Below are 24,288 nucleotides of genomic sequence, written 5' to 3' on the forward strand. Positions count from 1 at the left end.
TTCCAAGGTGGTGATGTCATTCAGTTATCTCTATACCATCCACTCCACCCACTGAACCCCCAACTACCAACTGCCTATCACCCTCCCACTCTCCGTTTATCCACCCTCCTGTCTCTTTGTTCATCTGCACACCCATCCACTCTTTTATCCATCCATCTGTTTCACCACCTCTACCCATCATCTTGTCCTCTAGTCCATTTCTCCATCCATCCATCCACTGCACCATTTATCCCCTCTTTCCATTTGGACATCCATCCTCCCATCCATTCACCTACCAGTCCATCTACTTACACATCTGTCCATTCACTCATCCATTCATCCGTCTGTCCTTTATCTGTCCATCTGCTCACATATTCACCCCCCAGCCCAGCCCGCAAACTTGTCACTCATCCATTCATTCACTACCCTTCCTCCATCCCCCTCACCTGTGCCATTCTTGTGTCCTCAGGAGTACAGAGGATGCATTCATAAATGTTGCCCTGCCTGCCTAATCAGCCCTTCAGGCCAGCACTGTCTTTTCCCTGTGCTGTGCTTGGCTCAGAAGTCACTAGCAAATAAACTGAATGAGTGATGGGTTCACTTGTGGCCTCCCCTTCACCATCAGACCATGAGCTTTGAGGGCTGACCAGGCCTGTGCTCTTTACCTCTGTGCCCCTGCCCAGAGCCTGTTCCTAGGCAGCTGTTGGCTATGTGTGTGGTTGTTGTGGGTACCCTAAATTTGCTGTGCCTGAGGGTTAAGAGCCACCTCCTAGAGCTTCCAGCCCTTGGTGTCCCTGGGGTCTCCTTCTCCTCTGCCCTCCGTGCATTGTGGCCCCTGGTCCAGCTGCCATGTCTAACCTCTATCACCCAAGCCAGGGCTGTCTCCTGAACATGGCCATTAGCCTTCTTTGTGTCTATGAGTCAGCAGGGGCCCTTGAGGGCATCCTGGTGAGTCAGCAGGTGTCCTTTGTATATCTTGGCCTGGCAGCCCCAGGGCTGGTGCGATGAAAGCCCTAGTGGGCCACCTCTGGGGTTGTCCACATGTTCAGTCTTGACCAGCTGAAACAGATGCCCAGGAGGGTTCTGGAACCACCAGCCCACAGCATGTGGACCATCTGAGGCTCCTGTCAGTTGTCTAGGGCATTTCATGGCTTGGGAATTAAAGTCCCAGAGGTGGTCCTAGTATCCAGGTTAACTCCTGGCCTCTGGCGCCTGGCAGACCTGGTTGGAATCCCAGCTCTGCTGTTGCCCTTAGCAGCTCATGACCCTTCTCAGAGCCTTTGTCATTTGCCTGTCAGATGGGACCCTGCTCTTTACCTCACTCAGTGCGAGGATGGATGACAGGATGCTAGTCAAGAACCCATGACAATGCATGACAAAGTGCTTGGAATTGCCACCCCCTTACTGTTGCCGTGTTTCAGCTGAGGCCCTGAGAGGGGCAGCGCTCCTGGCTCTGATAAGTCCCATTATTGCCCGGGGCTCCCTGGTACCCTGTATTTGACCCAGACCCAGCCAGCCCTGGCCGGAATCAACCCAGATCTCTATCACAAGAATGCAAAGTGGAAATCTGTACATGGGAATTAGGGTGCCTCCTGTGCACAGGCTATGGGGTTGGGGCTCCTAGGAGAAGAGCTCACACCCCATGGGGACAGAGTTTCCTAGACATCATGGGAGGCCCAACGGATTCCTGGATCCCCCAGCAGGATGAAGCAGTGGAAGCATATGGAGGATGGACCAGGCCAGCCTGGGGGAAGCTGACAAGACAGAGGGACTGGCCAGCCTGGGCTCAGAGACTGTGACCTGTCCAAGGAAATTCCACTTGCTGGGGCTGGCTGTAGGGGGCTGGTGGAGCACCGGTGTGAAAGCCACATTAGTACCCAGAAGCATCCAGTGAAGTCTAGGAAGAAGTTTGGCTTTAGGGGTTAAAGGGTAGACACAGGACTGGGCAGAATCCAGAGCCAGAGGTACATGTTTTTCTCCTCCAGTGAGAAGAACCTGGGCCTCAGGGAACATGGTGGCAGGGTTGGACCAGCCTGGGTTTCAGTCCAGCTCAGGTGACCTTGGGCAAATTGCTTTGCTTCTCTGAGCCTCAGTTTCCCCTCTACCAGGAAGATCATTGGGGGGAACATGGTTGGGAAGGTAGGTGGAGCATGAACCCTAGAAATGCCCAGCCTGAGGCATGCTCAGCAGAGCCTGGGTCCACATCCATCTGCGGCCCACCTGCAGTGCCAGGTCTCCATAGGGCCAACCACGAGCCTCAGGCACCAGTCCAGGGCTGACTGGGTTGGAGCTCAGTGTAAGTGCGCTCTGTCTGAAACACGCTCCTCATATGTGACCTCATGCAGTGGAACCTGGGGGCTTGGCTGCCTGGGACTAGTGGGCAAGGCTGAGGCTCTGGGCTACCGAGGAGCGTGGAGGGCCTGCGCGCCTCTCCTGTCCCGTGACCGTCATATGAAAGCCTTCCCTCCCATTCTCATCTGCTCCCCACTGGGAGGCATGGTGAGGCCTAGTGCTGCCCACGATGGTATGGCTAAGGAAGACCCAAGTGAGAGTTCAGAGTCTCATCTGATAGAACACACGTATGGCCCTTTCTGTTGCTAGGCGTGGTCTGCCTTGAGGACACTGAGGTCAAGGGTCTGAATTCAGCTCACTAGAGCCAAAGTTCCCTGAGCACTGTCATGGGCCTGGCTCTGTCCTAGGATAGGGCACAAAGACCTGGACCCAGCTCTGATGGGTTGGTTCACTTTTACTGCTGGAGATCTATTCTGTCCATCCACCCACCTACTCATCCATCCATCATCCACCCACCCGCCTGTCCATCCATTATCCACCCATCATCCATCCATCCATCCATCCATCCACCCACCCACCCAAATCATCTGTCCATCATCCACCCACCCACCCACCCATCCATCCATCCATCCATCCACCCACCCATCCATATTATCTGTCCATAATCCATCCACTTACCCACCCATCCATCCATCTATCCATCTATCTACCCACCCATCCATATCATCTGTCCATAATCCACCCACCCACCCATCCATCCATCCATCCATCTACCCGCCCATCCATATTATCTGTCCATAATCCACCCACTTACCCACCCATCCATCCATCTATCAATCTATCTACCCACCCATCCATATCTGTCCATCCATCCACCCACCCACCCATCTATGCATCTATCTTTCATCCATCTGTACTGTTTCCACTGGGCACACAGAAGCTTCTTATGAGGACATGTGCTGACTGCCTGGGGGCCTGTGGTCCCAGCCACCTGCTGGGGCCCCCTCATCTCCCATCATGAGCACTGACCCCCACCCCAGTTTCAGAGGCAGAGTCAGCAAGCCGGGAGGCCCTGTCACTGGGTATGGACGCGGAGCTGCCCAACAGCCTGCCGGGAGATGACAAGGATGAGTGCCTGCTGCTCCCTGGGGAGCTGTGCCAGCACCTCTGCATCAACACCGTGGGCTCCTACCGCTGTGCTTGCTTCCCCGGCTTCTCCCTGCAGGATGATGGCCGCACCTGCCGCCCAGGTAGGGGCCCAGATGGCTGGGCAGCTGATCTTGGCAGCAGAGTGTGGTGTTTCTGCGATGGAGACTACAAGCTATTTCCCCCTTTGCCACCCCACATGTTGGAACCTGCAGGAACCGGAGGCCCCTAGTGATGGAGTTTGTGAGTCCAGGCAGATGGGCTCCCTCCTGGGCTCATCTGCATGGGCAGCCCCATCATCCAAGCTGTATCCCTAGCACTGGGCCTGCGGTGGTCAGGCCCTGACAGGGAGCTCAGGAGGCTGCCTCAGCCCCTGGCCCAGGAGGGCTTTCCTCCTGTCTGCTGTCTGGAGATAGAAGCTTTTCAGTTCTGGAAACTCACTCCCTTCCTTTCTGCCTTTGTTCCAAGTAGCTGACATCAGTCTTGCCTTTGGTATGTTGCTCCCTGAGGCTTAGTTTCCTGTCCTGTGAAATGGGTGGGGGAAGATTAAATGAGGTGTGGGGCCCAGGGCATGAGAAGAGCTCCATGTGTGGGAGGGCTCAAGGCCTGCTGAAGATGTGTGTGCTCTGCCCATGACAGATGGTGACCCCCCACAGCCAGAGGCTGCAGAGGAATCCGCACCAAGGCCAGAATCCTCCCAGGCGGCCTCCAACACCATCCTGCTGCCACTGCCACAGCCCAATACCTGCAAAGGTAACCTGAGCCTGGGGCAGATCTGGGCTGCCTGCAGGTGGGGAGCTCCCCAGGGTGGGCATGTGGGATGGCCCCTTGCCAAAGGGCTTGGTCGGTCTCGCCACTCTGAGGTTCGACAAGGAGCTGAGAGTGTAGCTTAGGAGGTGAGACTGGGGTCGGGGGAGCCAGAGACAAGTGAGTGTGGCCCCAGGCAAGCCAATTAGCAACTATTTGTTTCAGTTCCTGTAAAACTGAGAATAAAAAATCCTTGATTAAGGAACAGTCATGGAGACTGCTTTCAGTGACATGCAGGAAGTTGTGTTCTTTCCTCCCCTCTCTCTTGTTCCTTCTTCTGCACATCCTTTCTCCTGCCTTCTCTTTCTCTGTCTCCTCCTCACTGTCATCACCGTTAGCTGAGGGAGGGGTTTGGTATCTGAATGATACAAGGTCCACATAACCAGTCAGTGAATGAGCCCATTTCATAGGTGAACTTGTAAAAAGGACCAGAGGTGGGGTCCTTAGCTCCCAGTGGCTCTGCCTGTAGGTTGGAGCTGAGGGTGACAAGCCTGGTGGCCTCTGATTTCTGTGTGGTTTCCTCTCAGACAACGGGCCCTGCAAACAGGTGTGCAACATCATTGAGGGCACAGTCATGTGCTCCTGCTTTCCTGGCTATGCTATCATGGCGGACGGCATATCCTGTGAAGGTGAGTACCGTGGGGGCGGCCCACATACCTGTGCAAACCTGAGTTGGCCTGTTGTGGGGGCCCCAGAGTGGGGAGCAAATGGAATGAGCTCAAGGTGGTTTGGATCTCAGACTCACTGACGAGTGAAGGAATAGGTTTGGTTGCTGTGACAAAGAGCCCCAAAGAGAGCAGCTTAAACAACTCCTCCAGCTCATGTCACCATGCACAGGTGTGCATGTGGTCCAGTCCCAGTGGGCACACAGGTTGGCCAGGGCCCCAGGCCACTGCCATCCTGCTGCTCTTGTTCCCTGGAACAGTTCCCACAAACTTCATTGTGCCAGAGTCACCTGGAGGCCTGGTGACAGCACAGATCCTGAGAATCCCACAGAATCCCCAGAGATCCTGACGCAGCAGGTCTAGGGTGGGGCCTGAGAATTTGTATTTCTACAAGGTCCCTGGGCCACACTTTGACTAGCCCTGTCTTTGAGGGTCACCTTGTGTGCATGGCCGAAGATGGTTTGTGACCACTTTGTCCCTGTCTGGACATGCATGGAGAAAGGGAAAGAGGGAAGTGCACACCCAGCTGTAAGTGAGGTGCTGTGCATCTCTCCCACTGGCCTCCGACGGGGAGCAAGGCTGGGGAGCAGGAGCCCTGGCCGGGCAGCATGTTCTCAGTTCTGGTACTGAATCCAAGGAGGGGACAGGGGTGACTCTGCCATTCACAAAGGGCTGAAGAGGGTCCCAAAGCACATCCCTTTCATACCTGTGACTCTGCCAGATATGGGTCTTGTCTTGGTGGGGCCTCTGCGGGTCAGGACCTCCCCAGGCCAGGACCTCCGCCTGTGAATGGGGGTACTGGATCCGACACCTGCTGGGATGGTTCCCACAGTAAATGATGCCTCCTGCCCTGAGAGGCCCTAAGTCTGCAGCTCCTTGTGTCTGGAGGCACAACAGACATGGAGTGTGCAGATGGTCTCAGAAATGCTTTAGTTGAGGTTCATGTTCAGGAAATGTGACCCAGTAGGTGTCCAGGGAAACAGAGTTGTCTGTCTGGGAAAATACCCACATCCTTGCCAGAAGCTGAAACCCCACATCCAGCCCCTTGGCTAAGAGTATGTTCTGCCGTAGATGAAAACCATCCACATGCCCAGGGAGGGCAGGAGACTTTCCTAGGGCACACAGCATGGTGATGACTGGCAGGCTGTTTTCTCAAATGGCAGAAGCAGATCTCAGGAGTCCTGTGGACTTTGCTCCCCATCTTTCAGGGCCCTGAAAATGTGAGAAATGCATCTCTCCTTCAATGGGACTCCTTATGGCCCAGTCAGGCCACAGGCCAGTGTCCCTGTATCTCTAGGTCTCCCTTCCTCCTCTGCAGGGCCCCCACTGGTAAAGACTGTGGGGTCTAGGCAAGAGGTGGCAGGCAGCATTCTGAGGATGCAGCCTGCCCTGCAGAGGAGTCCTGCTGGGCTCTACCCTGTTTAAAACAATCAAACAAGATACCAACCATGAAAACTTAAGAATTTTTTTAAATGTCCAGATTTCTGGTTTTTCTTGAAACTTCATAAAATCTGCCCACAAGGGGCCCACAGTCCTCATCCCCTCTGGACAGAGCACAGGCCCCACAATGCCCCAGAGAGTCCCCCTTAGCCCCTTCCCACATTGACATGGCCAGCCTGGCCTCTTGAGTCCTGGAGTTTGCAACCTTTGCTGTTATGTGGCCCCCTTGGCCATGCATAGAGGTGGAGGTCTCAGAGCATGGGCGGGAGGTGGCCTGTGGTTCCACCCCGCTGTGTGTGTGACTATGGGCAGGCAGCCTGTCCTCTCTGAGCCTCACCTTACCACCTGTCCTTACCGGGGTTCCAGCCCTGACATCTTTTGACTGTACAAACTCAGACTTGGGCCCAAAGCCCAGAGGTGCTGTGATGGGCTGGGAGGCCCCGGGCAGGTCCCTGCCCCTTTCTGGGTCTCAGTTTCCCCATCTGTCACTAGCTGCTCTGTGACAGGCCATGCCCCTCTAACGGCCCTTCTGTTTTTCCTTCCACGGCTGTCACTAGACCAAGACGAGTGCCTGCTGGGTACTCACGATTGTAGCCGGCAACAGTTCTGTGTCAACACCCTGGGATCCTTCTACTGTGTCAGCCACACAGTGCTCTGTGCCGAGGGCTTTATCCTCAACATGCACAGGAAGTGCGTGGGTAAGCGAGAGCCCCTGCCTGCCACTGCTGTCACGGCTCTCTGCTCTGCTCCACGCCAAGCCCACCACACTGCAGCGACATGCTAAAGGGCCTGCCCTTTGCATATGAGCCCTCAGCACATCTGGCACCCCCACGCTCCATGCCATGCCCTACATGTCCTGGTGTCCTGTCCCGCTTCTTCACTGATGCCACTGAGAGGCTGATTTCCCCAGGGACATGCCTGAGAGTCAGAAAAACTCTAGCTGACATATGACCTAGCTGGGTCATTGAGACAACGAGGTCAGATATGTGGACAGCAGGACAGGGTTCACGGGGTCTGGAGGCAGGGAGGCCTGGGTTTGAAGCAGGACCCCTTAGTAGCTCTGTGGCCTTGGACAAATGACTTCCCTTCTCCAAGCTTCAGTCTTGTCATCTGTAAAAAGGGGGCATTGATCCTCCCTGATGTTATATGAAGTGTGCACTGCATAGTGCAGAGCCTGGGCTGCGGTAAACACGGGATGTCAGTTGCCAAGATTGTCCTTAGACACTTCCAGAGCCTCCTCCAGGAGCAAATGGATGGAATTAGGATCCAGCAGACCCAGCTCTGCACTCCAGCTCAGTGTATTTGCTGTGTGACCCTGAGCTATGGAGCACTCCTCTCTGGACCTATTTTCTCACTTCTAGCCTTGGGGCCCAGGGGACTGGGCAAGGGCTGGTACCAGCCGTGGGCCTGCACATGGATAAGCCAATGCTTGGCAGCAGTTCTCCTGCCTCTAGGTGCCCATGCTTGTGCAGGCTGGGGGCTGGGGCTCCGGGTATGCTCTGTGGCCAGCAAGGAGGATGGGCTTGATGCTCTCCCCTGACTGGAGGGACTGATGTTTTCATGGAGGAAACCTCATGGTCCTGAACAGAGACAGAGCCACAGTAACAGAGACTCAGAGCAAACCATGGGAAATGCCACAGCAGAGACCCAAGCAAAGGGAGAGGTCATTCCAACTGGTGGCATGTGGACATACTTCCCAGAGAAGGTGGCAATTGCACTGGGCTCCAAGGATGGCTAGTACTTGGAGATAGGAAGGGCATGCAGGTGGAAGGAACCGCTTGAACAAAGGTTCAGGGGAGGGAAGAGCAGTACAGAGTGCGTTCAGGGCAGGTGAACAGAGCCCAGTCTGTCTCCTTTGTGCTTGGGGACATGTCCAACCTGGACATGTCCTGTTCCTCATCTTCTTCCACCGTGGGGCAGATGGGCCCCGCAGACATGTTTGTCCCTGGCCTCCAGCCATTGGCACAACATGCCCCTCTGAGCCTGCTTGCCAGCGGCTGGGAGCTCTTCCTGTCGGTGTGTCTGTGTGTGTGGGGGAGGGGGGACGTGAATCCCCTCCCAGGACGCCCTGCCCACTTGCTGTGCCTGGGTGTGCAGACTCCCCTGGGGGCCTGGAGAGAAAACCTCAGAGGTTGCTGGGCAGCTGGAAAATAGGTTCTGGGATTGAAGAGCAAAGGTATATTCCATCCAGTCTCATTTATGAGCTCAAATTCTTTCTCCCATGTCTCTCCCTTCTTGTTCGTCCTGCACAGATTTACCAGGTCTCCCCTTCATCCTTCCATTCCACCTACATGGTCATTCTGTTGTCTGTTAGCCTCATTGTTCCCATCACCTACTCATCCATAAACGTACGCTGGTATCTTCTGTGGTTCATTTGGCAGCTCCAGACATGTTTATTAAGCCCGCCTGGTGAGATGGGACAGTGGTGCCCAGAAGAAGAATATGATCTCTGCAGCCAGACTGCCTGGGTTCAAATCTGGGCTCTGCCAGTTTTTAGTGGTGGGCCTTAGACAAGTCAGTTAACCTCTCTGAGCCTCAATTTCCTCATCTGTGAAATGAGATAGTAAGAGTTATAGTGGCCACCTCAAAGGGTCACTGTGGAGATTAAATGAGTCAATTCATATATAGAACTTGATATATTTTGATGTCATTATTATGATTCAACAAATGTATTAGTATATACTGAGGCACCCTGCAGAGGTAGTGAGCTCCACACCATTGGAGGTATGCAAGATGATGTGGGACAGGGTGGGGCCGAGTCCAGAGGACCTCTGATGGACACGTGACCTACCTGGGGACTCTCCTGTGCTTTGTTGTTTGCCTCTTGTACCCTGGCTTTTGAGGACCGTCTTGGCCCCTGGGAAAAGTGTTCAGGTGAGCTGGGCTATGAGAAAATGGGAGGGGAGCAGCTCCTGGTGCTGCACCACATCAGCAGCAGTGGGGAAAGGGGACAGCCCTGCTGGCTGCTCTAGATTCCCTTCTTGCTGCTGCCATGTGCAGGCTGCACGACTTTGGTCCAGTCATGTCCCCTCGGGATACCTGTTTCCTCATCTGTGAAACAGCATTGCAGGACAGCAGGATGACAGTTTCGGTAAACCTCTCAATCCCTCCGGAGCCTCAGTTAGTGTTGGCTGCTGTTATTTATTACTGTGATTCCTCCCAGGCTCGGGGCTCTGGGACTATGATGTTTCTGGGGTCCTGGGATCGTGTCTCCCTCTGTCAATCAAGTCTGTCAGTCAGAAGCCTTTATCTCAACCCCCAAACCTTCCTTGCAAACCACCAGCGTTAAACTCTCCCTTCCCATCTCCCTAACCCTGCCTGACCAGGGTTGGCCTGGCCTGTATACCATTTGGCTCACCTGTGAGTTTGGGGGTCTCTCTCCACAGTTGTCCGCCTGGTCCTGCCACCTGGCCACCTCTCCACCTGGTTCCCATCATCCTTGTAGTCATAGCTCAGATGTCACCACCCCTGAGAAGCAGTTCTGACAGTCCTGGGCCCAGAGCGGTGGGCAATTTTCCCCCAGCATCCCTACTGTCCCATCTCCCTGTAGGCTGGCAATCCCTTAAGAGCAGTGGCTGTGGCCGACACCCTCACGAGCCACCTGGACCTAGCACAGAACAGGTGCTAGTTAATGTGGAGGCGGGGAGGGGGTAAGCGTCAGTGAGGGGCTGCTGCAGCTCCCTACCAGGTGGAGCACAGAGGGGCAGCAGGGGCTGGGTCTTCCATCTGTTCATCCTTAGCACCCGACCAGGGGATTTCTGGTGAACTCCGGCTTTCCGGCCCTCCCCGGTGCCCCTTCTCTTTCCTCTTCGCTGGCTTCTCCCCTTCCCAACTGCTCATCCCGACCCAGCCCTTGGCCTCTTCTCTCTGCCCCGGGTGACCTCAGCAGCTGACCACTCCCAAATCAGTATCTCCACCCCAGCCCCTTCCGTGACCTCAGAGGCATGTCTCTGGCTGCCTCTTGGCCCTCACACTCAGCACAGGCACCACAAGCACTCCCACCCTTCCCCTGCAAGCCTCTCCTGCAGCTGTCCCCATCCCAAGTGCTGGCACCCCTGCCTGTCCAACCACTCAGCCAGAAAGCTTTGCAGACCTCTTGCCTCACCTTTCTCGCCTTCCTCTCATTGGTCAGTGGGTCCTGTCGGTCCACATTCATGACATTTCCAGAACCTGACCACTGCTCCTTGCCTCTGCGGGTGGTGGTCCAAGCCCCATCATCTCCTGTTCTAACAGCCCCCACGCTCCCTCCTGCAGTGTTCACACCAGTGAGGGACCCTGTACAAACAGGTCAGACCTCTTCCCACCTCTGCTGGAACCCTCCATGGCTCCCAGCTCTCTCCCCATCTTCTAACCCCACCCCGCTGCAGCCACACCTCCTCCTGGCTGGCCCTTGAATCTGCCTGGTCCCTGGCATCTCTGACCCATCTTCCCGGAATATCTGCTTGGCTCATTCTGTCACCTCTTCAGTTGCTTGTTCCAGTGTCCTCTGAGGCTGCTTCCCTGACCTCTGACAACACTGTGCCTGCGCACCTGCCCCTCTGCCCTCCCCGGTTCCTCCACCTGCCTATTTTGCCACAGCCCTCAAGACTACCGTACCTTTTATATGCTTGTTTATTTACCTGTTAGGCCTCCCTGAAGAATTTCTGTCTTGTCCACCAATGTGCTCCGGTGGCAAGACAGTGCTTGTTGGCACAGCAGGTGCTGGTAAGTCTGTATTTGATGAGTGTATGTCCAGACATGTAGACATCAACTGCGTGCTACTCTCTCAGTGGTGAGCACCTTGAGCGCAGGGCTGACTGCGCCAGGCCGCCGACCCAGGACCGCCCCCAGCCTCTGATGGCCTCACTTTCCCCGCAGACATCAACGAGTGTGTGACGGACTTGCACACGTGCAGCCGGGGCGAGCACTGCGTGAACACGGTGGGCTCCTTCCGCTGCTACAAGGCTCTTACCTGCGAGCAGGGCTACGCCCTCCAGGATGGCGAGTGCACAGGTGCGGAAGGTCAACTGGATGCCCCGCCCGCCCCCTCCTCGTGTCCCTCCCACCCTATCTCATGCCCCACCTCCTGACCCACCCCTGGCTTCCAGAGAAAGCTCTCCTGCTGGCAAGGACTCATCAGTACTTGGGTTTCTTGCGGGTGGGAAGACCCACAGGTGAGGGTGTTTGGGGAAGAAGGGGTGTCTGAGGCTGGTGGGGGAAGGCCAGGGTATGCCCCTGGCTTTGCTGCTATTGCTGGTGTCTGGTTACTCTGCTCCCCATGCTACTTTCCTGTTGGTACACTGAGGTGGAGCTCCAAAGGAGGAGCCCTTAAGGCCCTTTCACTGGAAAATGCTAGCCTTCTAAGAAGAGGGAGAAGTTTCAATGAACCATTTCAACCTCCTGAGCTGCTTTTATGTGCCAGTAAGGGTTCTGGGCAGCAGGGATACGGGTGGGCCGTGGTGTCCTTGTGTCTGGCCTCCCCAGAAGGGAGATGGGGCTGTACAGGCAAATGGTGAGGGCAGGAGTGGCTGTGGGCTGGGTTTTACTGGTGCCCCCTAGCTGTGGAACCGTGTCTGGGCCTTGGTTCGCCCTGTGTAAGATGGGGCATGTCATAGCACCTTCTGGAGACTTTAACTAAATCCATCCCAGAGCACTTGGAACAGCACCTGGTACCACGCAGGAGCTCCTCGCATGTGGCGATGTCATTGCTGCTGCTGCTGGCATGGACCACGGCAGCCACGTGCTCCACCAGCTTCCCGTGGCAGAGACCTTTGTAGCAAGGTCTTGGCGGAGAGGTGTGTGGGCGGGGCCTGCCAGCCCCGGCCCCTCATCCCCGGCCTCTGTGTGACAGATGAGGATGAGTGTGAGCTGGGCACGCACAACTGCCAGGCGGGCTTCACGTGCCAGAACACCAAGGGCTCCTTCTACTGCCAGGCACGGCAGCGCTGCATGGAGGGCTTCCTGCAGGACCCCGAAGGCAACTGCGTGGGTGAGCAGGTGCTGGGGGTCTATGGCCGCCTGGTCCTACGGGTCTTTGGAGGGTCCTTGCAGGGCTTTAGAGATGAGGGAGGCTGCTCTTCCCTCTGTATCCCTCCCTGTAAAGGGGTGTGTTGGCACCTGGTGCCAGGATGCCCTTGCAAGATGGAAGCTCTTATTCTGAGCTGTCAGACAGTGGCTGTTACTTACCTTGTGTCCTCAGTTTATGCATCTGTGGAATTGGACTGGATGAATATATCACAGTTTAAAATCTAGCCAACAGTAATATATTTTATATTTTATATTTTGACTTGGTACACACACACACACACACACACACACACACACACACACACACACACACACTATGGGAACACAAATTTCGCAAAACCTTACCCTGCTATATGTGATACTGAAATTTCTGTTGTGAAGGATGCTAGCAAGACCTCTGAGGGGGATTTCATGCTGCACTCATGCGTTGAGACCTGCAGTTTGACTTCTTGCCTACTGTCCTCACATGGGTCTGAGATCTCACACTCCCCCCTATCACTATCCCTATGTAGGGATAAAAGTTAAAGTGAGGAGGCACCTGTATGCAGTGGTCAGGGCCTCCCTAGGGTGGTAGCATTGGGGTGGGGGCCTGAGGTGAGGGGGCCAGCTATGAAAATATTAGAGGGCAGAGTATGCTAGGGAAAGGGGGCAGCATGTACAAAGGCCCTGTGGTGGGCTGTGCCCAGGCACCATGGGATGAGGAGGAGGCCTGTGGGGCTCAGTGAAGTGTGTGAGGGATTGATGGAGAATGAGGTTGACAGCTTGGCAGGTTGGGAGAAGCCAGAGCAAGGGTGGGACTTACTGCAGTTATCCAAGAACTCAGCCTTAAGTTCGAGGGGACCCTCTGCCTCCAGCTTCTCCCATCGGGCCAGCCATGAGTTCTGGGAGGTGAAAGCCTTTGGGTCATGGAACACAGAGGGACATGGGGACATCTGACTCCACAGCCCTGTCCAGGGCTGGCTTGGAGCCCAGGGCTGGCTGCTTCCCAGGATAGTCCTGGACCCGAAAGCCAGGGCCTGAGGCGGGACTGTGCCAGGCTCCCTGTCACCCACACCCACCTCCACAGACATCAATGAGTGCACATCACTGTCCGAGCCGTGTCGGCCAGGCTTCAGCTGCATCAACACGGTGGGCTCCTACACGTGCCAGAGGAACCCGCTGCTCTGCGGGCGTGGCTACCATGCCAGCCAGGATGGGACCAAGTGTGTGGGTAAGGCCAGCTACCTCCCTGCCCGCCTGCCAAGGGCCTCGGCCTTTCTGGGCTCCCAGCCTGTGGGGGGCCTGTGCCAAGGGAGAGCCTGGGCTTCAGGGAGCCCTGCTTGCTTCCCCCTGGCAGATGTGAATGAGTGTGAGGTGGGCATGCACCACTGCAGCGAGGGCCAGTTGTGCCACAACCTTCCCGGCTCCTACCGCTGTGACTGCAAGGCTGGCTTCCAGCGGGATGCCTTTGGCAGGGCCTGCGTAGGTAGGTGGGGGCTGGTGGCCGGGACCCCTGACCTGCCCCAGGCCCCCCTCCAGGCCAGCTGTCAAGCCCCCTCCTTCTTCTGCCTGCCCTTTCCTCTGCCTTGCTCTGACTCAGGCCAGGGCCCTCTCTGGCCTTGACTGCCTTCCTGCTACCCGTCCAGCTGTGATTCTTTGCTTTTGTCTCGTTTCTCTCCACTAGGTCCCTGACACCCTCCTTTCTTAACCCTTTCTGTGTCTGTCCGTCTCTCTCTCTTGGCCTCATGCCTCCCTTCTGTACTCTTGCTGCTGCTGGTCTTTCTGCCTCTCTTTTCTCTGTCCAGGTCTCTCCCTGTCTCTTCTTCTGGGTTTCTGGATCCCTCTCCCGGTGTAGCCCTTCTACCCTGGGCTGGAGGGGGCTGGTGCCACCCACCCTGTGCCTGCCACCCACCTGCAGATGTGAATGAGTGCTGGACCTCCCCGGGCCGCCTGTGTCAGCACACGTGTGAGAACACGCTCGGCTCCTACCGCTGTTCCTGTGCCTCTGGCTTCCGGCTAGCTGCTGATGGCAAGCGTTGCGAAGGTACCACTGCTCCTGACCTCTGACCTCAGCCTCTGACCCCACACAGGTGCACCCACCAAGTAAAACCCAAAGCCTTGCGTGGCCCCCACCCTCACACCTTCACCCATGTCATGCTTACCTCACGCCACTTTCCTGCTCCTCTAGCTGTGCAAATCCTCCCTGGCTTCAGCTGCCCTGAGCCCTTCCTGAGGACCTGTCCTGGCCATCTTAGACCAGATGGGCCGGGTTTCTGTTATCCACACCCCTGACGGGAAATCCTTGCAGGCAGGGATGGCAGTCCATCCTCAGTCCATTAGCAGATTCTGATGCTGGTCATGATCGCAGTACCCTCGGAAGTGAGTGAAAGATGACACAGGGCCGGAGGGCATGTGGAGATACTAGTGGCCACTGAAAAGGACAGCAGCCACATAGCACCTGCAGATGGTGCCACCCAGCATGGCCAGTCCAGGGTGACCCCAGATGCCAGAAATATAGATATTTATGTAAAATCTGCTGGTTTTTACACATAGCTGGTGGATTTAAACTTAAAAAAACCCCACAACACTGTGAATTAAACTCAGCATGGGCTGAACCCAGCCCATAGGCTGGTATCTGAGGCTGGGGTCTCACCCGTGTGGAATGCTCCCATGGCTGATGGTGGGGGCAACGTGTGAGGGGGCTGTCACACTGTTCCCACACGTGTTTATGGTGTGGTTGGATCACGTCTGGAGGATCTGGTATGGAAGGAGGGCCCAAGGCTGCTCAGTGATGGGGGGAGGAGGTGCGTGAGTGAAGGGATGTGGGGTCTTCAGCCCCATTTAGCTGGCACTGTCTTTCCCAGCCCCTTCCCAGCATGGAGGCACTTTCCTGCTTCCCTTCTGGGGAGAGGAGTCTGCTGAGACCCCCAGGGAGGCCACGCCCATCTCCCTGATCGCCTGATCTGGCCAAAGAGTGGCCCGCCCATGAGACCGGGCCAGCCCAGGGGCAGGGGCGCACACCAGGCCAGCTGCTTCAGACAGCATTTGGGTGGGCTCCCACAGCAGACCTTGTCCCTCTCATTCATTCATTCATTTGTGTTACAATCACCTGTGAGCTACTCCTCCAGAAGAAAGAGACTCAGATGAAACCAGTGTGGGTACTGGCCCCAGAAGCTCAGAGTGTAGTAGAGGAAATAACCATTCATTCATTTGTTCATTCACACATTCCATCATGCCATGAATATGAAGTTCTGAGGATCTAAACGTGGATCGGACAGCGACCTGCTGTGTGGTCCCTCCTGATCTGCCTTCCCCTCCTCCCCCTCCCTGTGCTCACTCTGCTCTGACCACACCGCACAGCAGCCTCCACACTGTTCCTTGGTTGCCCTGGGCACACCCCACCTCAGGGCCTTTGCCCTTGCTGTGCCTTCTGCCTGGAACTTCCCCCAAATGCGCACATAAACTGTAACCCTCCCAGACACACCTTTCTCTGCTCTATCTACATAGCACCTATCGCCTTCCAACTATGGTTCTTTTACTCATTGACTAGTTCCCTCCCTCTGCCACCTCTTCATCCCCAACACACACGTGGATGTCAGCTCTGTGAGGTGGATATTTTCACCTGTCTTGTGCATGGCTATGAACAAGCTCAGCAAAGGCCTGGCATGTTGTAGGAGCTGAGCAGCTCTTGGTTGGATGAATGAGAGACAAGTCACTGTCTCTGAGGAGCTTGGAGCCCAGAAGGTGGCCGTCTAAGCCTTGAGTTGACCCTTCATTCATTCACTCACATGCTGTTCAGCCCACACTCCCAGGCAAAACAGCTCTTGCCTCCACCCCACATCCCCATGCAGTGTCAGCCCTGGGGATCAGAGCAGGCGGGTGAGGCCCCAGCCCTCAAGGGTGTCCCTATTAGCACCTCAGTGACGCCTCCCCAAGCTATTGGTACCAGGTGCTGTGGGCCCTGGAGTAGGGCAACCTCTCGCTTCCCCTGGGGGACCTGAGCCCAGTCTGTGGCTGCCTCCTCCAGGCAGCAGGCTGGGACTCCACCACAAGCCCCAGCCTCAGCTGCATGCCCCAGGTTGGCACCTTGCCCTTTCCTGATCCTCCAGTTCCCATGGGCCCGAGGCGGGAAGCTAGAATGAAGGGTCTCTTCAGATGAGGCTCCGGGGGAGCAAGGTCCTTGGCCCTCATGTCTAGGCTGTGAGGACTCCGCCATGACACGGGCCCGCCTCCTGCAGATGTGAACGAGTGTGAGGCCCAGCGCTGCAGCCAGGAGTGCACCAACATCTACGGCTCCTACCAGTGCTACTGCCGCCAGGGCTACCAGCTGGCCGAGGATGGGCACACCTGCACAGGTACCTCTCCTCTGCCAGGGCCCCTTCCTGAGAGGACCTCTTCCCCACATGCCAGGTCCCAGGGCACCCCTACCCAGCTGGGACACACAGAACATGCAGAGTCTTTATTATCAAATCAGAGTTTGAGCCCCAGCCCTTCCTGGCAGTGTGACCCTGGGCAATGGCCTCCTGAGTCTGACCTTAGGCTCCTCCTCTGTAAAGTGGAGATGATGGTCCTGACCTCGGTGGGATAAAGGATTCCATCACATACCTCTTCCAGGCTTGTGCCTGAGTGGCCCTCCACTGGTACGAGCAATTACGGAGCAGCCCCGGGGACTGAGCCCTAGAATGGGAGTCCTGTGGTGCTGTGTGGCCTCAGGCCACTCTCTTCCTCTCTCTGAGCCCCATTGTCCTCATCTGCAAACTGGGCCCAGAGGCTCCTTGGCTGTGGCGAGACAGGATGATTGTCAGTGGCTGGGCCCTGTGGGTACAGTGCAGGGGGCTCACCTGGGGCTGACCATTCTCTGGCAGACATCGACGAGTGCACTCAGGGTGCCGGCATCCTCTGCGCCTTCCGCTGTATCAACGTGCCAGGGAGCTACCAGTGTGCATGCCCGGAGCGGGGCTACACCATGACGGCCAACGGGAGGTCCTGCAAGGGTGAGCAGGGGCTTCTGGCCCCACCAGGGCCTTGGGCAGGCTCTAAGCAGGCACAGAAAACCATACACAGCTTGAATGGCCAATACCACTGGTGGCCACATTAACCAAGGTCTATAGCTGGGATGAGGAAAGTGACAATCTTTCTGCTGCTCCACTCAGCTTAGAATTTTCCAGGCCTGGACTTAGGTCTGGGCCGTGACCCAGGAGTGTGACAGGGATCCTCCAGGCTGGTTCTAAAAGGCAGGAGATGTGTCTGGTGAGGAGCCTGGAGAAGAGCAGCCTCAGGGGTCCTAGTCTGTCACCGAGTGCAGTGCTGTCCAGTGGTGGGGGCAGGCAGCTCTGTGGACTCAGAGGGCAATATAAGCCGTCTAGGATCGGGAAAGGGGTCACAGGGAGGTTTCTCTCAGCACGCATGCAGAAAGACATTCTCCCAGCCAGAGCTGTGCAGAGCTGGGAAGAGCTGCATAGGAGGGAGGAGCTCCCCATCCCTAGGGACGTGCAAATGGGCTGGGGTCTCCTGTTACACTTGAAATTGTGGGTATTGCTTCCCTGGATGTGGCCTGGTTCTGTGACATCTCATCTTCCTTCTAAACTGGAGAGTCATGATGCTAAGTCTAATTCCATTGGGATTTACTGAGGCCTCCAAATTGTGGGCCTGGGATCTACCTGGACAGGATGGAGGACCCCCCAAACCCCCACCAGGAGAACGGACCACTCAACTTCAGAGTCTAGCCCTTCTGCCCTGCTCCTAGCCTGCATGGTCCAGTCCTCCCCTGACAGTGGGGCTGAGAGCCCAGAATTCCTGGATTGCAGCTTTGGTCCACCCAGGCAGACCCTGCTGTTCCTGGGGGATTTGGGGTCAGAGTTGGTACCTGGAAGGGTCCAGAGTTGGACCAGTGTTATCCAGGTTGGTGGCTGCTACCTGTAAGTAGATCCTGAGATCAGTTTAGTAGATCCAAGCTAGCTGTTATTTTGTTTGTTTCTGATTAACATAGAACAGAATATAGGGTTGGGTGGGGTGACTTGGGCATAGAATGGATCAGAGTGTGTTGTGCCCATATGGATTAGTCCAGTCCACATGTGCATATTCAGTCCCAATGCAAAAGGATCCCTGTTACCAGTTGATGTGAAAACTAATAATAATAGTAAATTAAGTTAAAAGGCCCTGAGTGAGACCAGGTAAATCATGGACTTGGAGGTCTGCTGGGCTCACAGAAACTGACTTGAGTGTCCCTGGCTGCACAGCCCTCAGCTTTTTTTTTATTTTAATTTTTTATTTTTATATCATTAATTTACAATTACTTGAACAACATATGGTTACTAGACTCCCCCCATTATCAAGTCCCCCCCACATATCCCATTACAGTCACTGTCCATCAGCGTAGTAAGATGCTATAGAATCATTACGTCTTCTCTGTGTTGCACAGCCCTCCCCATGCCCCCCCCATTATACATGCTAATCGTAATGCCGCCTTTCTTTTCCACCCCTCTTTATCCCTCCCTTCCCACCCATCCTCCCCAGTCCCTTTCCCTTTGGTAACTGTTAGTCCATTCTTGGGTTCTGTGAGTCTGCTGCTGCTTTTGTTCCCTCAGTTTTTCTTTGTTCTTATACTCCACAGATGAGTGAAATCATTTGGTACTTGTCTTTCTCCACCTGGCTTATTTCACTGAGCATAATACCCTCTAGCTCCATCCATGTTGTTGCAAATGGTAGGATTTGTTTTCTTCTTATGGCTGAATAATATTCCACTGTGTATATGTACCACATCTTCTTTATCCATTCATCTACTGATGGACACTTAGGTTGCTTCCATTCTTGGCTATTGTAAATAGCGCCACAATAAACACAGGGGTGCATATATCTTTTTCAAACTGGGCTGCTGCATTCTTAGGGTAAATTCCTAGGAGTGGAATTCCTGGATCAAATGGTATTTCTATTTTGAATTTTTTGAGGAACCTCCATACCGCTTTCCACAATGGTTGAACTAGTTTACATTCCCACCAGCAGTGTAGGAGGGTTCCCCTTTCTCCACAGCCTCGCCAACATTTGTTGTTGTTTGTCTTTTGGATGTTGGCCATCCTAACTGGTGTGAGGTGATATCTCATTGTGGTTTTAATTTGCATTTCTCTGATGATTAGTGATGTGGAGCATCTTTTCATGTGTCTGTGGGCCATCTGAATTTCTTCTTTGGAGAAGTGTCTGTTCAGCTCCTCTGCCCATTTTTTAATTGGCTTATTTGCTTTTTGTTTGTTGAGGTGTGTGAGCTCTTTATATATTTTGGATGTCAAGCCCTTATCAGATAATGTCATTTATGAATATATTCTCCCATACTGTAGGGTGTCTTTTTGCTCTACTGATGGTATCCTTTGCTGTACAGAAGCTTTTTAGTTTGATATAGTCCCACTTGTTCATTTTTCCTTTTGTTTCCCTTGCCTGGGGAGATATGTTCATGAAGAAGTTGCTCATGTTTATGTCCAAGAGATTTTTGCCTATATTTTTTTCTAAGAGTTTTATTGTCTCATGACTTACATTCAGGTCTTTGATCCATTTTGAGTTTACTTTTGTGTACAGGGTTAGACAATAATCCAGTTTCATTCTCTTACATGTAGCTGTCCAGTTTTGCCAACACCAGCTGTTGAAGAGGCTGACATTTCCCCATTGTATATCCATGGCTCCTTTATCATATATTAATTGACTATATATGCTTCAGTTTATATCTGGACTCTCTATTCTGTTCCACTGGTCTATGGGTCTGTTCTTATGCCAGTACCAAATTGTCTTTGTAGTAGAGCTTGAGGTCAAGCCCTCTGCATTTTAATTTAAAAAACAATTGGTATGGGCTTCATAAAAGATGAGAATTTTACCTGCTGTAAACCAAGCTGTGCAGGAAATACGACTTTGTGTTCCTGGAATGTGATTCCATTCCATCTGATAGCAGAACACAAGTGTGGTCCTGCCTGGGAAGCCCAGGCAGACGTTGCAGTGACTTCTGTTCTTGGAAGCACGTCAGGTTGCAAACCTGCTCACATTGAGGATGGTCTCTCCCTGAGCCATTTCCCTGGCCCACCCTAGCTGGGGTGGAATGCCCCGACATCTGAGTGTGCCCAAGTTGGGCTGGCATGCACGCCTGCCCTGTGCTGGCCATTGGTACATCTGAGCCCAGCCCTGAGCTCTGGCCGAGGGACCCCCCCGCTGCCTGTGATTGCATCCTCACCTGCAGTCTCTACATCTTCTTCCCAGGGGGGCTTCCTTTCTGCTCCTCACAGCCTACCCTGTCACCCTCCTTCCTGAGATGCAGAAGAGCTGGTGAGGTACAGACCCCTGTCTCCAGGCCCTGCTGTGTCACCAGCCCCCCCCAAAGGTCAGGTGAGGCAGAGGCCCTGCTGCACATGCGATGCTATTGTTTCCTGTCCACACTCTGCCGCAGGGTGGACAAGGGCAGAGTGTGAGGTGGTGGTTCCACCTGGTCACGTCACTTCCTGAGTCAGCCCTAGTACCCACATCCATGGCCACTGACCTTCAGAGCTAAGCAGTTACCCCTTTGTGCTCCCTGGTCCTGTCCTGACACAGGTCAAACACTGAGGTCTCATGGCTCCAATGGAGGATGCGAGGCCTTGGGAGAAGACAGCATGCTGGTTAACACCTGCATTAGTGTCCTGCCCTATTCAGTAGTGGACAGATGGGACAGAGACAGATGAAGGAATAGAGACCGGCCACATCTCCTAGAATCCACACCCCATGAAGGAAGGGCCATGACTCTTGCCCAGCATGTAATAGATGCTCATTGAATGTTTGACCATATATGTGAACTGACAGCTACTGCTGACAGTTAGATGTGCTTCTTTCCAGTCTTTCTTTATGCCAATATGAATATACATATATGTGTGTAGAATACAGTGGCTAAGATCATGCAGAAAATGACCTGAGTCCTGCTTTCCTTCCTTTCTGTGTGTGCAAGCCCCTGTCAGCATTCCACTCAACAAGGGCTTGCTTCCAGCAATGCTAGTAGTCTACTACTGGCTTTGTCCCCACTGCTGCCGTGTGAGCTGTGGCTGGTGCCATCTCAGTGAGGCTGTGATGACCCCTGCTGGGCACATGGCCTTGTCCAACTCTCCCGGCCTGAGCTCTTCAGGAAAGGCTGTAGGGTCTAGGGCCCCACAGACACCAGGGGCCTGGCAGCACCAAGGGGCAAGGACCCCAGGGTCATAGTCCTTGACAGCTTCCTGTGAGTGTGGTGGGGCCAGGCTGCAGCCACCGGCCCGTGGTGCACCTTCCCACCCACGCCTGGGTGTGCCCATCAGCGCTGACTGCAAGAAGCAGCTCCCACCAGATTCCCGTCCCACCCCTGCCAGGCTCCAGGGTCAGGACTTCCTCCTAGCTATGGTGGGTGGCCCAGGGCTTAGGGTGAGGAGCAGAGCAATGCCTTCCCTTCATGTGGATTCAGTTAATGAATCAACAGGACAACCACCACATCCATTCTGGTCCCCCTGGCTTTGGCCTCCTGCCCTTTTTTTCCCCACTCGCCTTCACACTACCCTGGGAAATTACGATCATGATCCATTTTGCAGAGGAGGAAAGTAAAGCTTGGGGACGTGAATGAATGTGGTCTGTTGCTGTGGAGTATGGTGGCCAACTGCCTGGAGTCTGGAGTAGGCCAGGGATTTGAGCCCTGGCTCTGTGGCTGGGTGACCCTAGGCCCTCTGTGCCTTGGAGGCGGCACCTGTCCCTGCCGTGTAGGGTTGTGAGGATGAATGAGGTAAGGAGCGTGGAGCACCTTGAGCATCAAAGAGACGTCTGGTGGTAAATGCAGGATACAGGTTGGCCATGGTTATTCTTAGCATTATGTTGAGGCTGGCACTGAAAGGAGTCAGCCTGGCATCATAGTGGGATCCCAGATTTTGGCATCAGGTGGTCCTGGCTTCCAGCCCCCGCTGCTCCGCTTAACTGCCGCACGACCTTGAGCAAAGGTGTGCCCTGCTTTGAGCCTGAGTTCCCTCTGAGTAGCTGGGGACACTCCCCCAACAGGGGCTGGCCTGAGGATTGAGTGAGGAAAATCCAGAAACTGGACCAATGTGGAGGACTGGAGGACAAAACCTAGAGCCTTCCGCAGAAGCTCCTCACAGGCCACCTGCTTCCTGGGATAGAGCCCTGCGGTCTCCCAAGCTGAGCCGCTGGTCTTCATAGAAAGGATCTCCAGAACCCATTTATTTCATCTTTTTCATCTTTTGGGTTGCCTGTGGGTCCCACACATACTTGCACCCACATGCTTGTTCTTGGAGCTTTTGTCAGAGATAACTTATCCGTGTGTGTGTGTGTGTGTGTGTGTGTGTGTGTGCGCGCACACACGTGCGTGCGCGCATCGTGATTGGGCCCTCCTGTGTGTGGCTGTATCTGTGGGTTGCTGGAGCATATGCATGTGCCCAGTTCCTGCGAGTGTGAGCAGGAAGTGTGTCTGTGCAGTCTATGGGGAGCATTTTGTAGCTGAGCATCTCAGACTCTGTATTTACAAGTGATGTGTCTGGTACCTCTATCCCACTCTGCTGGGTGCTGGGGATACCATGGGACCGAGAAAGACGCACCCCTGTTCATCTGGAGCTCACACTGAGGAGGGGAGGGTAGAAACAGGACAGACATACTCAGTAGCTTAGGTGTGTTTCAGAGCAGGACAGGCAGTAGGAGAAAAATAAAATGGGACGGGATGGGGGGTGATAGGGGAGGAGGACCACTGTACGGTGGTCAGGGACAGTGTCCTGCAGGGGTGACCCTGAGCAGAGACCTGAAAGATGAGAAGGAGCCAGCCATGGGTAGACACGGGGTAAGTGTTCTGTCAGTGGGAACAGCACATGCAAAGACCCTGAGGTGGGGTCAGGGTCAGGGCATTGGGCAGTCCACAGGTGTCCAGCAGGACTGTAGCCAGACTGGAAGGAGAGGGGCTCAGAGGAGGGCCAGAGAGGCTCTGGACTGTGGGGCTTGGCGTGTCTGGGAGGGACTTGGGTTTTTATTTTGGGGGCATGGGAAACCGTCAAAGGACATAACCTGAGATGATTCACATTTTAAACACAGTCCTCAGCTGCTGGGTGGGGAATGGATGAGGGTGTGGTATAGGGTGGCATGTAAGCTGTGCTCTTGCAGCCAGGATGAGCTGCTGTGAGACCAGGCTGGGATGGTTTGGCCTAGGTTCCCCAGCCATGGGAAGTCCCCCCACCAGCTTTCTCTCCTCCCCCCAGACCTAGACGAGTGTGCACTGGGCACCCACAACTGCTCTGAGGCCGAGACCTGCCATAACATCCGGGGCAGCTTCCGCTGCCTGCGCTTCGAATGCCCACCCAACTATGTCCGAGTCTCCGAAACGTGAGTGCCCCCACCCAGCCTTGAGCCGGGGACCCCATGCTGTTCTTGTGCTGCCCTGCGGGGAGGCCAAACGATCTGCCCAGCTGTCGGGTCTATGGTCTGACTGACCACACATGTTCAAACACCTTTGCAGAAAGTGCAGAGTAGAGAGAATGAAGATGTGCAGAAAATCTCAACCCCTTTCTCTCTCGCGTGCATTCGCGCACACCCACACGTTCCTGTTGCTGTGTAATAACACATCATCCCAACACTTGGCACATAACAATACAAACAGTTCCTATTTCATACAGTGTTGGGGGGTCAGGACCCTGGGAGCAGCTTAGCTGGGTGGTCCCACTCAGCATCTCCTGGCCCTGCACCATCTGAAGGCTTGACTCGGGCTGTGGGATCCCACCGCCCACTCATAGGATCTGGGCAGCAGGCCTCAGCTCCTCGCCACGTGGGCCTCATTCTGGGGCTGCTTGCGACATGGTCTCCCCAGCATGGGTCATCAAGAGAACAAGTGACTGTCCTTTGTAACCTAACCTGATCTCAGAGGTGATCTACCATCACTTCTGCCGCTGACCATACGGTGCAGCGCTGCTGGGGCTGGGGGAGGACCCACACAAGGTGCGACTGCCTACAGGAG

The 24,288-nt window shown here is 54.8% G+C and overlaps 1 protein-coding gene across 2 annotated transcripts in view; it reads left to right on the forward strand.

Moving 5' to 3' along the window:
• Nucleotides 1-24,288, forward strand: part of FBLN2 (fibulin 2) — an 82,558-nt gene that overhangs the window by 56,222 nt on the left and 2,048 nt on the right. The window contains exons 6-17 of one of the 2 annotated variants that reach the window (XM_036911490.2): nt 3,312-3,521; nt 4,057-4,170; nt 4,752-4,853; nt 6,887-7,027; nt 11,187-11,321; nt 12,160-12,297; nt 13,402-13,545; nt 13,672-13,800; nt 14,233-14,358; nt 16,553-16,669; nt 17,180-17,308; nt 23,537-23,660. In XM_036911490.2, coding sequence (XP_036767385.2) covers nt 3,312-3,521; nt 4,057-4,170; nt 4,752-4,853; nt 6,887-7,027; nt 11,187-11,321; nt 12,160-12,297; nt 13,402-13,545; nt 13,672-13,800; nt 14,233-14,358; nt 16,553-16,669; nt 17,180-17,308; nt 23,537-23,660 — 1,609 coding nt within the window. The remainder of the gene's footprint in view (nt 1-3,311; nt 3,522-4,056; nt 4,171-4,751; nt 4,854-6,886; nt 7,028-11,186; nt 11,322-12,159; nt 12,298-13,401; nt 13,546-13,671; nt 13,801-14,232; nt 14,359-16,552; nt 16,670-17,179; nt 17,309-23,536; nt 23,661-24,288) is intronic. The other variant, XM_036911491.2, reaches the window with a different exon arrangement.

This window comes from Manis pentadactyla, chromosome 1, assembly GCF_030020395.1.
Source record: "Manis pentadactyla isolate mManPen7 chromosome 1, mManPen7.hap1, whole genome shotgun sequence".
In the NCBI taxonomy this organism is placed as follows: domain Eukaryota; kingdom Metazoa; phylum Chordata; class Mammalia; order Pholidota; family Manidae; genus Manis; species Manis pentadactyla.